General features: G+C 62.4%; 4 protein-coding genes across 6 annotated transcripts; 3 read left to right on the top strand and 1 right to left on the bottom strand.

Moving 5' to 3' along the window:
- The first annotated feature begins 253 nt into the window (after positions 1-253).
- On the top strand, positions 254-1,013 carry pet117 (PET117 cytochrome c oxidase chaperone). Its single transcript, XM_086156741.1, has 2 exons — positions 254-390; positions 789-1,013. Exons 1-2 carry the CDS (start codon positions 295-297, stop codon positions 1,011-1,013), a joined length of 321 nt encoding a protein of 106 aa, XP_086012867.1. The 5' UTR covers positions 254-294.
- kat14 (lysine acetyltransferase 14) lies at positions 789-4,080 on the top strand. 2 transcript variants are annotated; one of them, XM_086156740.1, is made up of 10 exons: positions 789-1,255; positions 1,337-1,458; positions 1,542-1,663; positions 1,732-1,904; positions 1,983-2,417; positions 2,489-3,054; positions 3,127-3,260; positions 3,346-3,521; positions 3,587-3,777; positions 3,855-4,080. In XM_086156740.1, exons 1-10 carry the CDS (start codon positions 997-999, stop codon positions 4,026-4,028), a joined length of 2,352 nt encoding a protein of 783 aa, XP_086012866.1. In that variant the 5' UTR covers positions 789-996; the 3' UTR covers positions 4,029-4,080. The 2 variants fall into 2 exon arrangements, with proteins under 2 accessions (XP_086012866.1, XP_086012865.1); XM_086156739.1 differs by having other exon boundaries at positions 997-1,255; positions 1,732-2,417.
- Positions 4,081-4,261: 181 nt separating this feature from the next.
- Positions 4,262-9,360, bottom strand: dzank1 (double zinc ribbon and ankyrin repeat domains 1). The gene is made up of 20 exons (XM_086156737.1): positions 9,007-9,360; positions 8,709-8,826; positions 7,815-7,953; positions 7,662-7,740; positions 7,517-7,580; positions 7,357-7,436; positions 7,202-7,272; positions 7,010-7,124; positions 6,666-6,779; positions 6,388-6,570; positions 6,156-6,308; positions 5,876-6,083; positions 5,514-5,617; positions 5,306-5,389; positions 5,147-5,231; positions 5,007-5,068; positions 4,854-4,931; positions 4,658-4,785; positions 4,507-4,581; positions 4,262-4,439 (listed from the first exon to the last, which is right to left on the bottom strand). Exons 2-20 carry the CDS (start codon positions 8,815-8,817, stop codon positions 4,292-4,294), a joined length of 2,079 nt encoding a protein of 692 aa, XP_086012863.1. The 5' UTR covers positions 8,818-8,826; positions 9,007-9,360; the 3' UTR covers positions 4,262-4,291.
- Positions 9,361-9,448: 88 nt separating this feature from the next.
- Positions 9,449-13,485, top strand: polr3f (polymerase (RNA) III (DNA directed) polypeptide F). Of its 2 annotated transcripts, XR_015106938.1 has the most exons (10): positions 9,449-9,645; positions 10,818-10,935; positions 11,010-11,077; positions 11,162-11,229; positions 11,642-11,754; positions 11,893-12,036; positions 12,166-12,273; positions 12,905-13,096; positions 13,175-13,330; positions 13,374-13,485. XR_015106938.1 is itself a non-coding variant. In XM_086156738.1 (9 exons), exons 1-9 carry the CDS (start codon positions 9,584-9,586, stop codon positions 13,250-13,252), a joined length of 951 nt encoding a protein of 316 aa, XP_086012864.1. In that variant the 5' UTR covers positions 9,449-9,583; the 3' UTR covers positions 13,253-13,485. The 2 variants fall into 2 exon arrangements, 1 of the variants encoding a protein (XP_086012864.1); XM_086156738.1 differs by having other exon boundaries at positions 13,175-13,485.
- The last annotated feature ends 138 nt before the right edge of the window (positions 13,486-13,623 follow it).

The raw sequence follows: 13,623 nt of genomic DNA, 5'->3' as shown, positions 1-13,623 counted from the left end.
CGGTCATCCTGGAGGTCCTGGTTCCGGCAGACATTGCGAAGTGCTCCGTGATGTTCTCCACGCCCGCAGGCCGCCCTCCCGCAGGCAGGCCGGTGGCTGCTCGGGCCTGCAGTCCTTCGGCTGAAGGCTGAGTCGAGGCTTCAGCCTGGGGGGTGCAGTACCGCCGCCCGCCGGAGGGGAGCGCTCTCCGCCGCCCGATATCAGCAGCCCACCGCGGAGAGCAGGAGAAGAAGCGTGTGCTCCCGCGACTCGCAGCCGGCGAACACGACTCGACGGGAAGCTCCGGGAACCGGGATGTCCAGGACCTCCAAGGTAGTCCTCGGGGTCTCCGTGGGTCTGACGCTGAGCACGGTCGCCGCCGTCCACCTCAACCAGGCTCGGGACCGACAGGTGAGGCGGGCCGGGCCGCCGGGGACGAAGCTAGGCTAGCGGAGGCTAACTAGCGGTTACCTTGGGTTCAGTGACGTCACGCGCCGTTGTTGAACGGCGTTCCCTTAAAATAGGAATCTTAGTTTTAATAGAAACGCTTCGGACCGGTAACCCGACCGGACCGGCGAACCGGGACTCTCCCTTTCAAAATAAAGGCGCCTCCCCGTCAGTCGTGTTTCTAGCCCGAAGGTCACGGACTTCCGCTCCGCAACCGGAAGTGTCGTTCCAATGGGCCGCTGTTTCTATGGCAACGCGGGCGGCGGCGGCGGCACCAGTGCGGTTCTTCGCAGTTAGCATGTAGCTGCTAGCCGCGCCGGCAGCGATGGAGGCGCTCGGCGGTGACATCTGCGTGTCTGCAGCGTCTCCACGACGGCGTGCTCCGAGACCTGGAGCGCCTGGAGAGGAGGAGGGAGAACCTGCGGCTGCTGGAGGAGCAGCTGGAGCTGAGCGGCCGGCTGGAGGAGCGGCGGCTGGAGGAGGAGCGGCGTTCCGGGCGGGGAGCCCCCGGCACCGAGGACCCCCGCGCGGCCGGCGTCCCCGACACCGAGGAGCTCCGGCGGCGTCGGGATGGACAGCGGCGGTGAGCCCCCGGGAGGCGGCGAGGACGAAGCGGCCTGCACGTCGGCGTCAGAAGGTCTGGAGGAGGGCGAGGTGGAGGGCGAGACCCTGCTGATCGTGGAGTCCGAGGACCAGGCCTCCGTGGACCTCTCCCACGACCACAGCGGAGACTCTCTGACCAGCGACGTCGGCGAGGAGGCGGACGGCGCCTGGGTTTGCGAGGACATGGCCTTCTACTGCGACCGCTGCCACAAGTGGATCCCCGCAGGTTAGTGCCCTCGCCGAGGTGACCCGCGGGTACCGACGTCGACCGCGGCTAACCCGTCGCCCGCCCGATCGGGCTGTGCAGTCCAGCTCCGCGGCGACCAGCCCAGCTACCTGAAAGGGGACAACTTCTTCAAGTTCGTCTGCAGCGACTGCTCCGAAGAAGGGAAGGAGAGCTTCGAGAGGATGAGGCTCACCTGGCAGCAGGTAACGTTCCGCTCTCCTCCTTCGCCGCCTCCTGGTCCTGGCGTTGACCCTCCCGCCCCCCCCCCACCCCCCGTTGCCCCCAGGTGGTGATGCTGGCCATGTACAACCTGTCCCTGGAGGGCACGGGGCGGCAGGGCTACTTCAGGTGGAAGGAGGACATCTGCGCTTTCATCGGACGGCACTGGAACTTCCTGTTAGGGACGAGGTCAGCTGACGGAGCGCCTCCCCTTCCGGTCCCCGGCCGCTTCTGACCTTTGACCTTTGCCGCGGCAGAAAGAAGACGTCGACGTGGTGGAGCACCGTGGCGGGGTGTCTGTCGGTGGGCAGCCCGACCTTCTTCCGATCGGGCGCGCAGGAGTTTGGAGAACCCGGTTGGTGGAAGCTGGTCCAGAATCGACCTCCGACGCTGAGGCCCGAAGCCGACAAGTCCGCGGCCAAAGCCAAAGGTAGCCGCGGGCCGAGGGGCGTCGGGGCGAAGGGTCGGCGCCCCGAGGCAGCTGAGGTGACGGTCGTGTGCCCCTCAGCGTCCAAGCCGGTGGTGGACCCCATCATCACGGTGGAGGGTCTGAGGAAGCGAGGCGCCAGGAACCCCGTGGAGAACGCCATGCAGCTGAAGGAAAAGCGTTCCCGCACGCAGGAGGCCAAGGACATCCGGCGCGCCCAGAAGGAGGCTGTGGCCGGCTACGCCGACCGCAGCGCCTCCTCCACGCCGGTCAAGCTGGGGGCGGGGCGGGGCGGCGGCGCCGGCCGGCGTCCGGACCTGATCCTGGAGAAAGGCGAGGTCATCGACTTCTCCTCCCTCAGCTCGTCGGACCGCACGCCTCTCACCAGTCCGTCGCCCTCTCCCTCGCCGGACTTTTCCGCCCCGGGGACGCCGGCGTCCCACTCGGCCACCCCGAGCCTGCTGTCGGAGGCGGACCTGATCCCCGACGCCATGCCGCCGCAGGCGCTGTTCCACGGTGAGGTCGCCCGCCGACCCGTCCGCGACGCCACGCGCACATGGGCCCGCTAACGACTTTTCTCTCCGTAGACGACGAGGAGATGGAGGCCATGATCGACCCGGGGATGGAGGACGCCCCGCCTCCCAGCGCCTGCCTCGCGGCCCGCAAGAAGCTCCGCCCTCCGCCGCCGCACATCAAGCGTGAGGCGGACAGCGAGGACGACGAGGGCCGGGAGCGAGACGGCGAGTTGGAGGGGCTGGCGGGACGCAACGGCGCCGCCGCTCCGCTCCCCGGAGGGCCCGACCGCAGGAGGACGCCGCGGCCGGAGAAGCCGGACGGCGCCGCGGCCCAGGCGCCGCGTTTCCTCCCCCTCAGCCTGTACGAGGAGCGGCTGCTGCGGCGGCGGCTGGACGCCTGTCCTCTGGCGCTGGCCGTCACGCCTCAGGCCAAGCGCTTACACAGGAAGCTCCTGGTGCGCCACGCCAAGAGGCAGCGAGGGCTCCCTCTGCTGGACATCGACCGCGCCATCAGCGCCTCCCTCAGCCTGGCGGGGGGGCTCTACGGCGGCCAGGAGGCGGGGCCGCTGCGCGGGCGCGGAGTCGGCGGGAAGTACTGCACCGACAGCCAGGAGCTGCGCATCCTGGACCGCTTCCAGGTATCTGACGGGGAGCGAGGTCGCGGACGCCGGACGCCGGCCCGTGGCGCTCATCGTTCGTGTGTCTTCCAGGTGAGTCTGTCCGCCCAGAGGGGCGTTCCGGCGGCGGCGCCGTCTTTCTGGTACCGACTGATGGGGATGGACGGCGGCCTGGACGCGAGCATCAAGAGCCCCTACACGTCCCGCGTCCTCAAGCCCTTCATCAGGTGTGGAGCCTCGGCCCGCCGTCCTCTCCTGGCTGCGGGGGTTCGTGACCTGACGGAACGCCTTCTCGCTGCTCCGCCCTTTCAGGAGGGACTACGAGAGCCGGCCGCTGAAAATGAGGCTGCTGGCGGAGGTCAGAGGTCACGCTCACCGGAAGGACCCCGGCTGGGTCCCCGAGCCCGAGGCCCCGATAGACTACTGCTACGTCCGGCCCAACCACATCCCCTCCGTCAACGCGATGTGCCACGACAGCTTCTGGCCAGGTAGCGAGCGGCGCCGCCCGTCCCCCCCGGAGCGCTCCGAGCTCAGTCAGGTGTTTCCCCCGCAGGCGTGGACCTCTCCGAGTGCCTCCAGTATCCGGACTTCAGCGTGGTGGTCCTCTACAAGAAGGTGGTCGTGGGCTTCGGCTTCATGGTCCCCGACGTCAAATACAACCAGGCCTACATCTCCTTCCTGCTGGTGCATCCCGAGTGGAGGAGGGCGGGGATCGGGACCTTCATGATCTACCACCTCATCCAGGTGCGTGTTTCTTCCGGCCGTCTCCTCTGTCTTCTGCTTCTCGCCGTCTGATGGTCCCTCCCGTCCGGTCTTCTCAGACCTGCATGGGGAAGGACGTCACGCTGCACGTGTCCGCCAGCAATCCCGCCATGTTGCTCTACCAGAAGTTTGGCTTCAAGGCGGAGGAGTACATTCTGGACTTCTACGACAAGTATTACCCGGCCGACAGCGCCGAGTGCCGGCACGCCTTCTTCCTGCGCCTGCGGCGCTGAAGCCGTCCCTCCTTGTCGTCATCTTGTTTGTCAATAAAGTTTTCGCACCTGCCGTCGAACCCGCCCGGCGGTCTCTTTTCGGACGGTTAGCTAGCTCCTCCGCGGCGCGCCGAAGGAGCCGGCGGCGCCGAGAAACGTTCGGCTTCAGACCCGCATGCCTTCAGCTCATCAGGCAACCCAAGGATGCTGAGCGGAGGCGCAGTCACATCACAGAAGCTTTAATGATGGAAGCTGCTAACGCATGCTAACGTAGCTCGAAGCGTTCAGCTCGATAGCCGCGTCGCTTGTCTGAGCATGTGCCGTCCCATGTGAGCCGCCAGCAGCGTTACCATGGCTTCGCAGCCGGAGCTCAACGCCAGGTCGTACGGGGTGTCGCCGCCGGCGTTCCTGCGGGTCGGTGTTGCCTGGAGGCTGGGGGCGCAAACGGCGGGTCGGTGCGATGTCGCCGTGGCAACGTGACCTGCGCCCGGCGTCTTACCTGAGCAGGACCTCGGCGCACCGCCGGCCCCCGTCGCCACGGGCGGCGGCGTCATGCAGGGCGGTGTTCTTGGTCCTGTGAAGGGCGGGGGGGTGCACGTCAGACACGGCACATCACCATGGTTACGGCTCGCCAGAGGTCGCTAGCTTACGGTCCGGACGGCCGGTCAACATCGGCGCCGGACTGCACCAGGACAGGAAGGACTTGGTGGTGGTCGTTGGCGGTCGCGAGCGCCAGGGCGTTCCGGCCATCGTCGCCATGACAACAAGGGTCCGCCCCCTGAGAGGGTCAGCGGGGTCAGCGGAGGAGGGTCGCGGGCGCGCGGCGGGGTCGCCGGAGACACTCACCTGATCCAGGAGCCGCCGGACGACCGCCGGGCTTCCTCGCCCCGGGCCGAGCTCCGCCAGCAGCCGGACGTCCAGCGTCTGGTGGGTCGGGAGGAGGAGATCTCAGGGGCAGAACATCTGCATCTCTGACGCGTCGACGGGACGGTTTCTCACCGGAGGCCCGGCCGTCGGTTTGGCTTTGGGGGTCTTGGGCGCCGCCGGCGGGCGGTCGCTTCCTGCCGTGGGGAGAAAGCCGGTCCTCAGTGGATCGACCGCGTCGATCGGTGACGGCCGCATCGTCGGCGTGTCTTTACCGTGAGAACCGCTGGCGTTCCGCTCCATGACGCTGCTCAGACCCTTGGACCGGACGCCCGGGGCGGCGCCGCCTTCGGGAAGCGCCTGGCGACGGACGACCAATCAGGAAACACAAAGTCACGGGGAATGTGGCTTCCTGTCGAGAGCACGCGGCTCACCTGTTTGACTTCCTGTCCGGCCGAGGCAAAGCTAGCGGTCAGACTGACCTCGCGGCCGTCTTCCCGGATCACCGCGGAAACCATCTGAGAAGGAAACACCAGCGTGACCGGAAGTCGTCTTCATCGGGAGACGAGGAGCGGCACTGAGCTGCGCCGCCGCCGCCCGTTGGCGTGCTACTGGAGTAACGGCGGTGGACAGTAGCAGTACCCTGCCCAGGCGTGGCTCCCCCAGCAGACCCCTGAAGGCCACATTGTTCTGGGTGAAACTTCTCAGATGAGCACAAATGTGGTCCAGCTGTTTCCTCCAGTAACCTGCAGGAACACGTCGACGGCCATCACGACCGCTGTCCTTTCAAAGCGTATGGAAGTTCGTACGAGGAACAAATGTGCAGAGGCGGCGGCGCGGACGTTTAAGGAGTTCTCCAGGGTTTGGTCCTGCCACCTCTCGTGTTCACTGGCGTTCCTCCTGCCGCCGCCATCGTGACGTTCCCCATGTGCCGCCGTCCTGTTCTGCCCCGGCTCCCCTGAACGGGAGAAAGATGGCGGCGGCGGCGGCAGGAGCGCTCCTACCTCTCCCAGGGCTGACGGGGGTCAGCGGCGGCAGCGGCCGGTCCTTGATGGCTTCCTTCCCGCGCAGCTGCAGCTCCTGCTTCTGTAAGGCGGCGGCTGACGGGTAAAAGAGTCCCACCGTCTGAGTGTGGCGCTCCGAGGTGGGCGGAGCCAGGCCGTCTCCGGGGGACGTCGTCATCGTCCGCGGTCCTTCGTGGGAAGTCGAAGTCTGGGCACGCAAAGAGGAGTTAGTTAGGCTCCGCCCCCCGGGAAGACCCTGCTTTGGCCGCTCGAGGTTGACCTGATGTTTGTGGCGCTCATCGCCGGCTGCCGAGACGTGATTGGAGGGCGGCGGCGCGTCCAGGGAGGCGCCGCAGGTGCTACAGTAGATGGCCCAGGGGTGTCCGTTGGCGCCGCAGCGCCTGCAGGTCACATGACTGATGGCACGCCGGAGCTGCGGAGATGTGACGGAGAAGGTCGGACGGCGCCGCGCCGAAGCCCACTCGGAAGTGCAACGTCGCCCCAGACGTCACCTTCTGACCGCACCAGTCGCAGAACCGGGCATCTCCGCGGTGCCGCCGGTTACATCTGGAGCACGGCGGCGGCGAGGTGGCGCCCGGCGCCTCAGGGGCCGCCAGCAGGGGGCGCTCACAGCTCACACAGCTGCTGATGTGGGCGGGATTTACACGATCGCACCCTCTGCAAGTCACATGACCCTGAAGCAGACAAACATGAGATGACCTTTGCATGTACGTGTGTGTGTGTGTGTGCATGTGTGCGTGTGTGTGTGTGTGTGTGTGTGAGACCCAACCTGTAGTCGCAGGCTGGATTGGGGCTGCAGCTGTGGTTCCACTGACGCCTCACAGATCAGACACGTGGAGGTGTTGATGGGAGTCAGAGAATGACAGAACACACACAGCACCATCTAACACACACACACACACACACACACACACACACACACACACACAGACGTTGGTCTAGCTAGAACGTGGGTGTGGAGGTTGAAGAAGCGGCACAACCGACCACCACCGGGAGCCTTCGGTTCGGGTTCCCGTCCAGTGACTCGTGACGAGTCGCCACCATGGACACGTTACCGTGGCGCCGGAGGTCAGAGGTCGACCCCGGAGCCGTGAACTCGGCGCAGAGCCGTACCTGTCCGCCCTCGGGGGGGGGCGGTCTCCGCTCAGGACGGGGCGCCTCGGCGCCACAGCGAGGACAGAAGCTATGAAATGGATCCGATGGAAGGGGAGCGAGACAGCGGGGACACCTGGAGACACGGAGGGGGCGGAGCTTAGCATCGACACACCCTCGTGCCGTGCGGCCAACACATAAGGACAGGAGTACCGCAGGAAGTCCGTGGCCCTGAGGACGCGGGATGTCGGCGCGCCGCCGGGCGGGACGAGGACGACGTCGCTCTGGCGGGAGACACAACAGAAAGGTCCGGCGAGCGCTCGTCGTCTCCCGGAAGGAGCCGGCCGAGGGACGGCGGGTCGGTTTACCTCGGACCGGCGGGGTGGAGACGGGCCCCCGGGGAGCCGAGGCCCTGGAGCAGGAGAGGACGCCGCCTTCTGTCGGGTCTCTGAGTGGCAGAAAACAACATCATCCAGTCCTTCGGGACTGTGCGGGACGTTGGCGTGAAATGTTAGCGTGCGGTCGGACCTGGAGGGTTCAGAGGAGATCCAGCAGAGTCTCCGGCGGCCCCGGGACCTCCTCCGGACAAACTCTGAAACACAACGTTCTCCGGTCAGGCGTCCGCTGGGACGGCCCGACCCGCCCGAGGCCCGAGGCCCGAGGCCACGCCCACCTCGTCCTTCCGCTTCCTCGTCGCGTCGGCGGGATCGACGAAGAACACCTTGGTCACCGTGACGCTCTCCCTGCCGTCGCTGGAAAACACAGAGACGGGAGGTGACGGAGGCGCGGGCCCGCGGCGGAGACGGGAAGTGATGTCGGATCTCACCTGGACGAGGCCACGGCCCTGACGGTGACCCGGCCCGCCGGCAGACGGACCGGCTCCGTGTACTTCCTGCTCCCGGCCCTCGCCGCCGCCGTCGGCCTGGAACCGTCCAGCGTGTAGAAGATCTGCGAGCCGGGTGCTTCTGGGGAGACGGAGGGAGGAGGACCAACGCTCTTCTCACAAACACAAACACACTTCTCACGCACAGAGATGTTTGGACCAGGAAAGGAACCGGGAGGACCAGACGGCCGGTCGCCCGTGTCCGCGGACGAGAGCGCAGCCGAACTCCCGTCGAGAGCGTCGGCGGCAGCGCGGAGCGACCGGAGCTCCGCATCCGAGCCGCACGAGGGCCTCCGTTCGACGATCCGGTCGCCGACCTCGTCGTCAAACGGCGTTCTTCCGGACGCGACCTCTGCTTCCCGGGCCGACCGAGCCGACGCGCCTGGCTCCTCCAGGGACGTGGCAGGACGTCCACGGTGACGCTCCGAGGCTCCCGCAGCCCAGATCTTCCACCGCCCTGCCGCCTCGTGAGGTGAAGCAGCGGTTTCAGGTCTGGTGATTCGCCAACCGGCCCCGGTTGGTTCCTCTGGTTGTTATTGCGGATGTCTGGGAACGGAGTCTGCGGAGGTAAGAGTCCGACTACTCGTCGTACGCAGAGAACCAAAGAAGTTTTAGCTCTTCAAAGTTGAGAACGTGATGGATCATCTAGACGGGCGTGGAGGTGTGACCTCGGAAGGGTGGAGACGGCTGGTCTACGTTGCCACCGGATGAAGGAGGACATGAGGAAAAGGATGGGTCCCAGCGGGGAGCCTTGAGGTCCACCTCCAGGAAGAACTGCCTGTGCAGATGCTGCTGCAGTGTGAGCAGACACACACACACACACACACACACTCCTACCTGACTGGATGCAGACCTCGGTGTCGGTGCAGATGTTGGTCTTGCCCCTGTGGGAGTGCAGGGACACCAGGGGGACGATGAGCGGGGCCGCCACTGCTCCCGCTGTCATGGCAACCGCCTGTCAATCAACGACTCCTGAGTTTGGAGTCTGCGCAGTGATGAGGTACACGTTTAAACACGGGAAGAACGTTAAAAAACGTTTAAAAACGTCTAAAACCTTGAAAAATGGCTTCGCTTTTAACGCCGTGCAAACAGGGAGAGCATAAAGCTTTCGGCCGGTGGCCGCCGGAAGCCGAACCTCATCCGAAGTCGCGTCCAGAACCGAACCGGGTTCAGCGCGATCCGCGTCACGCAGCTGTTTACGGCTCGTCACCGTGGCAACGGAAGCCCCGCCCCCTCCGCCCCCTGCACAGCGAGGGCGGGCGGGAAAGCGCCTGTTCTGCTCCTTCTTCTCCTTTTAATCCTTCTTCTTTGTCTCCTGTCCTCTTTTACACCAATGTCTTCAAATTTTGACCCAAACGGAAGCGACATGACTTATAGTTTACATTAAGTTTTATTCTATATTTATCTGTTTAAACATCTCTCTTGAGGACATTCTAGTCGCATAAAATGGTAAAAACGGAGAGGCCTTTATTATGTTGTTATTTTGATATATTATAGTTGTTGTTATTAGTCGTCTGTTGCCGGGTTTTCGGACAGGCGCGCCACCGGAAGCCCCGCTGCCTGCAACTTCCGCACGAAGGACCCCGAACGCCGCGCAGACTCACAACGTCGGCTTTTAAGCAGCTAAGCAGCTAAGCGGCTAACAGGCTAACAAGAATCCCGTCTGTCCAGCCGGTCCAGCCGGTCCAGTCGGGCCCGCCCAGACCGTCGGTATGTCGGAGGTGAAGGTGAAGAAGGAGTCGCTCCAGCCGGAGCCCGCGGAGGTCGAGAACCGGTAGGTCGGGAGCGGAGGCGGGTTCTGCTCCGGAGAGCGGGGCCAGCCGAACCCCTTCCCCCTTTACCAGCCGGGCCGCCTCGCGTGTGTGTCCGTCCGCCAGCCGGGAACCGGTGTTCCAACCGGCAGGAGGACCGGGGCCGATGAGTAAAGATCGGGTTCCCGTCCGGAACCGGCACTTTTTTCTCCGCCGGTGCCGAGCCCAGTGCATGAGTTCCCGTCTTATCCTGTCCACTTCCTGTCCTGCGTCCACTTCCTGCGCCCACTTCCTGTCCTGCATCCACTTCCTGTGCTCCTTGTCCATTTCTTGGGTCCACTTCCTGCGTCAACTTCCTGTGCACTGTGTCCATTTGCTGCGTCCACGTCCTGTCCTGCATCCACTTCCTGCGTCCACTTCCTGTCCTGTGTCCACTTCCTGCATCCATTTTCTGCCCTGTGTCCACTTATTGCATCCACTTCCTGTGCCCCGTGTCCACTTCCTGCGCCCACTTCCTGTCCTGCATCCACTTCCTGTGCTCCTTGTCTATTTCTTGGGTCCACTTCCTGCCCTGTCTCCACTTCCTGCGTCAACTTCCTGTGCACTGTGTCCATTTGCTACGTCCTGTCCTGCATCCACTTCCTGCGTCCACTTCCTGCCCTGTGTCCACTTCCTGTGCGCTGTGTCCATTTGCTGCGTCCACGTCCTGTCCTGTAGCCACTTCCTGCGTCCACTTTCTGTCCTGTGTCCACTTCCTGCGTCCACTTCCTGTCCTGTGTCCACTTCCTGTGCACGTGTCCATATCCTGCATCCACTTCCTGTCCTGGGTCCACTTCCTGTGCACCGTGTCAATTTCCTGCGTCCACTTCCTGTCCTGCGTCCACTTCCTGCGCCCACTTGCTGTCCTGCATCCACTTCCTGTGCACGTGTCCATTTCCTGAATCCACTTCCTGTCCTGCGTCCACTTCCTGTGCACCGTGTCCATTTCTTGGGTCCACTTCCTGCCCTGTGTCCACTTCCTGCGTCCACTTCCTGTGCACTGTGTCAATTTGCTGCGTCCACTTCCTGTCCTGCATCCACTTCCTGCGTCCACTTCCTGTCCTGTGTCCACTTCCTGTGCACGTTGTCCACTTCCCGCGTCCACTTCCTGTCCTGCGTCGTCTATGTGTGTGTAAAGCGGTGTGTGTGTCGGCAGGATCCGGGAGCTGTGCCAGCAGTTTCCTCACGGCATCACGGACCAGGTGATCCAGAACGACATGCCTCACCTGGAGCCGCAGCAGCGCGCCATGGCCATCAACAAGCTGCTGTCATTGGTCGGTGACACCGCGTCGGCGCCCGCCGCGCTCCCATTGGTCGGCGCGTGTGACCTGTGTCCGACCTCTTCCAGGGTCAGCTGGACCTGCTGAGGAACAGCTCGGGGCTCCTGTACCGGATGAAGGACGCCCAGAGCGCCAGGTAGACGTCCCGGAGTCGCGCCCGTGCGAGGCTTCGCCGCCTGTCGTCATGGTAACGCCCGCTCTGCTCTGTCTTCCATCCTAGCAAGATGAAAGGATCCGACAACCAAGAGAAACTGGTTTATCAGATCATCGAGGATGCAGGAAACAAAGGTAGGACCATCAGGAACACACACACACACACACACACACACACACACACACACACACACACACACACACACACACACACGACATCTGTATCTTAAACGTGGCTTTTCTTTAGGGCCATTTGTTCTGGCCCTTTTGTCTTAAAAAAAACAAAAAAAAAAACAACCCCAGCTTAATGTTCTGTATATTTCCTGTGCATCGTGTATTTGCAAGTGTTATTTGCAGCGCTTATGTCCTCTATTGTAAGTCGCTTTGGATAAAAGCGTCTGCCAAATGCAATGTAATGTAATAAACACCTACACATTAACAGCAGCACTGTGTGTGTGTGTGTGTGTGTGTGTGTGTGTGTGTGTGTGTGTGTGTGTGTGTGTGTGTGTGTGTGTGTGTGTGTATGTATGTGTGTGTGTGTATGCAGGCATCTGGAGTCGAGACATTCGCTTCAAGAGCAACCTTCCTCTGACGGAGATCAACAAGATCCTGAAGAACCTGGAGAGCAAGAAGCTCATCAAGGCTGTCAAGTCTGTGGCTGTGAGTCCAGAAAGTCCCTGGGAGTGTGTGTGTGTGTGTGTGTGTGTGTGTGTGTGTGTGTGTGTGTGTGTGTGTGTGTGTGTGTGTGTGTGTGTGTTAGGTGGCTCTCTGAGCCGTGTGTCCCATGTGTGTCCTCAGGCATCTAAGAAGAAGGTGTACATGTTGTACAACCTGCAGCCCGACCGCTCGGTGACGGGCGGCGCCTGGTACAGCGACCAGGACTTTGAGTCCGAGTTCGTGGAGGTCCTGAACCAGCAGTGCTTCAAATTCCTGCAGAGCAAGGTAGGACCTGGAAGGCACCGTGGAAACCAGAGTCACAGAGGTGTCTCCTAAGGTCTCCCCTGAGGTGTCTCCTGAGGTGTCTCCTGAGGTGTCCCCTGAGGTGTCTCCTGAGGTGTCTCCTGTGTGCAGGCAGAGGTCGCGAGGGACAGCAAGCAGAGCCCGATGGTCCAGAGGAACAGCTCGTTGGCGACGTCCCATGAAGTGTGGAAGTACATCTGCGAGCTGGGGATCAGCAAGGTGTCTACACAGTGCTTCTCAATTATTTTCTGTTCCGCCCAACAAGAAGGAAACAATTCACACCCCCACACTCTATCATTTGTCCATACAATTGTTATAAGTACACCTCTGCATAAAATTATATCCTTATTAACATTAAAGAAACAAAAAAGGATAGTTCAACTAACAACAAAGAATAACTGACATTGTTGTTAGTCTGTAACAGAAAGTTTCTGTTACAGACTAACTAAGTTTCCTCGTCTCCCACTGTAGTCACAATGTAGCCGAGGGCTCCATGCTCTTCGTCATATTTCCTGGTCCTATCTTCCGGGTGACTTTCTTTTGTCTCATTATCTTCGTCTCTCCGCCCTTCTTTTCATCCCTGTTGAATGTTCATGTTGTCTCTTGAGGGTTTGTTTACTGCCCTTCATATTGGTGCAAATAAAACCTAACAGCATAGAGCTGATCCTCCTGCACGTACAGCTACTGTAGTGGAAGTGAGATGACACTTTATTCTAGTGCTGCATAAAAAGCTTGTTCCCAGGGTCACACACACCTCCTGGCATCGCCCACTATTGAGAAGACCTGGGTTAACGTGTGTGTGTGTGTGTGTGTGTGTGTGTGTGTGTGTGTGTGTGTGTGTGTCCTGCAGGTGGACCTCTCCATGGACGACATCGAGACCATCCTCAACACGCTCATCTACGACGGGAAGGTGGAGATGACGGTCATCGCCGCCAAGGAGGGCACGGTGGGCAGCGTGGACGGCCAGGTGAAGCTCTACCGCGGCGTCAACGCCGTCATCCAGCCCACCGGCCTGGTCAAGACGCCCTGCGGACTCTGCCCGGTAAGACGGCGCCGCGCCCGCGGCGGCGGCGGCGGCGGCGGCCTTCCCGTTCCCTGATTGGCCGCTTCTCGCCCGCAGGTGTTCGACGACTGTCACGAAGGAGGAGAGATCTCGCCCACCAACTGCGTCTACATGGCCGAGTGGCTGGACTTCTGATGGCCCCGCCCCTGCCGACCCAGGCCCCGCCCCTGGTTGACATAAGCCCCGCCCCTGCCGACCAAAGCCCCGCCCCCGTCGACCCAAGCCCCGCCCCTGACCGACCTAAGCCCCGCCCCCGGTTGCATAAGCCCCGCCCCTGGTCGACCCTGATTTCTCTGTGATGAAATCAGGGCCATTGATCTGTGATCAGCTTCTTTTGTATTTATTGACAATAAAGTGAGTCCGGAAAGTCCTGTGTGTTTGTGTGGATGAAACTGGACTCGCACGCGCACACACACACACACACACACACACACACACACACACACACATTTAAACACACACACACTGACACTGAACCCCTCACTGCAGCCGACTGCTCCTGGTTC

Source organism: Fistularia commersonii, chromosome 12 (genome assembly GCF_037954325.1).
Source record: "Fistularia commersonii isolate RoL2024-O1a breed Wild chromosome 12, RoL_Fcom_v1.0, whole genome shotgun sequence".
Classification (NCBI taxonomy): Eukaryota; Metazoa; Chordata; class Actinopteri; order Syngnathiformes; family Fistulariidae; genus Fistularia; species Fistularia commersonii.
Note: the sequence above shows the minus strand (reverse complement) of the source record. Positions and strands in the feature narration are given on the sequence as shown.

Bases quoted from the DNA above. Each gene is read 5' to 3' on its own strand.
- pet117 (XM_086156741.1), top strand. From the start codon at position 295: ATGTCCAGGACCTCCAAGGTAGTCCTCGGGGTCTCCGTGGGTCTGACG. The intron at 391-788 runs GTGAGGCGGGCC...GCGTGTCTGCAG, and splicing joins ACCAGGCTCGGGACCGACAG to CGTCTCCACGACGGCGTGCT.
- kat14 (XM_086156739.1), top strand. From the start codon at position 997: ATGGACAGCGGCGGTGAGCCCCCGGGAGGCGGCGAGGACGAAGCGGCC. The intron at 1,459-1,541 runs GTAACGTTCCGC...CGTTGCCCCCAG, and splicing joins TGAGGCTCACCTGGCAGCAG to GTGGTGATGCTGGCCATGTA. The intron at 3,261-3,345 runs GTGTGGAGCCTC...CCGCCCTTTCAG, and splicing joins GTCCTCAAGCCCTTCATCAG to GAGGGACTACGAGAGCCGGC.
- dzank1 (XM_086156737.1), bottom strand. From the start codon at position 8,817: ATGACAGCGGGAGCAGTGGCGGCCCCGCTCATCGTCCCCCTGGTGTCC. The intron at 6,309-6,387 runs GTGACGTCTGGG...ACATCTCCGCAG, and splicing joins GCGACTGGTGCGGTCAGAAG to CTCCGGCGTGCCATCAGTCA. The intron at 4,582-4,657 runs GTAAGCTAGCGA...CGCCCTTCACAG, and splicing joins GTTGACCGGCCGTCCGGACC to GACCAAGAACACCGCCCTGC.
- polr3f (XM_086156738.1), top strand. From the start codon at position 9,584: ATGTCGGAGGTGAAGGTGAAGAAGGAGTCGCTCCAGCCGGAGCCCGCG. The intron at 11,755-11,892 runs GTGAGTCCAGAA...GTGTGTCCTCAG, and splicing joins AGGCTGTCAAGTCTGTGGCT to GCATCTAAGAAGAAGGTGTA. The intron at 13,097-13,174 runs GTAAGACGGCGC...TCTCGCCCGCAG, and splicing joins CGCCCTGCGGACTCTGCCCG to GTGTTCGACGACTGTCACGA.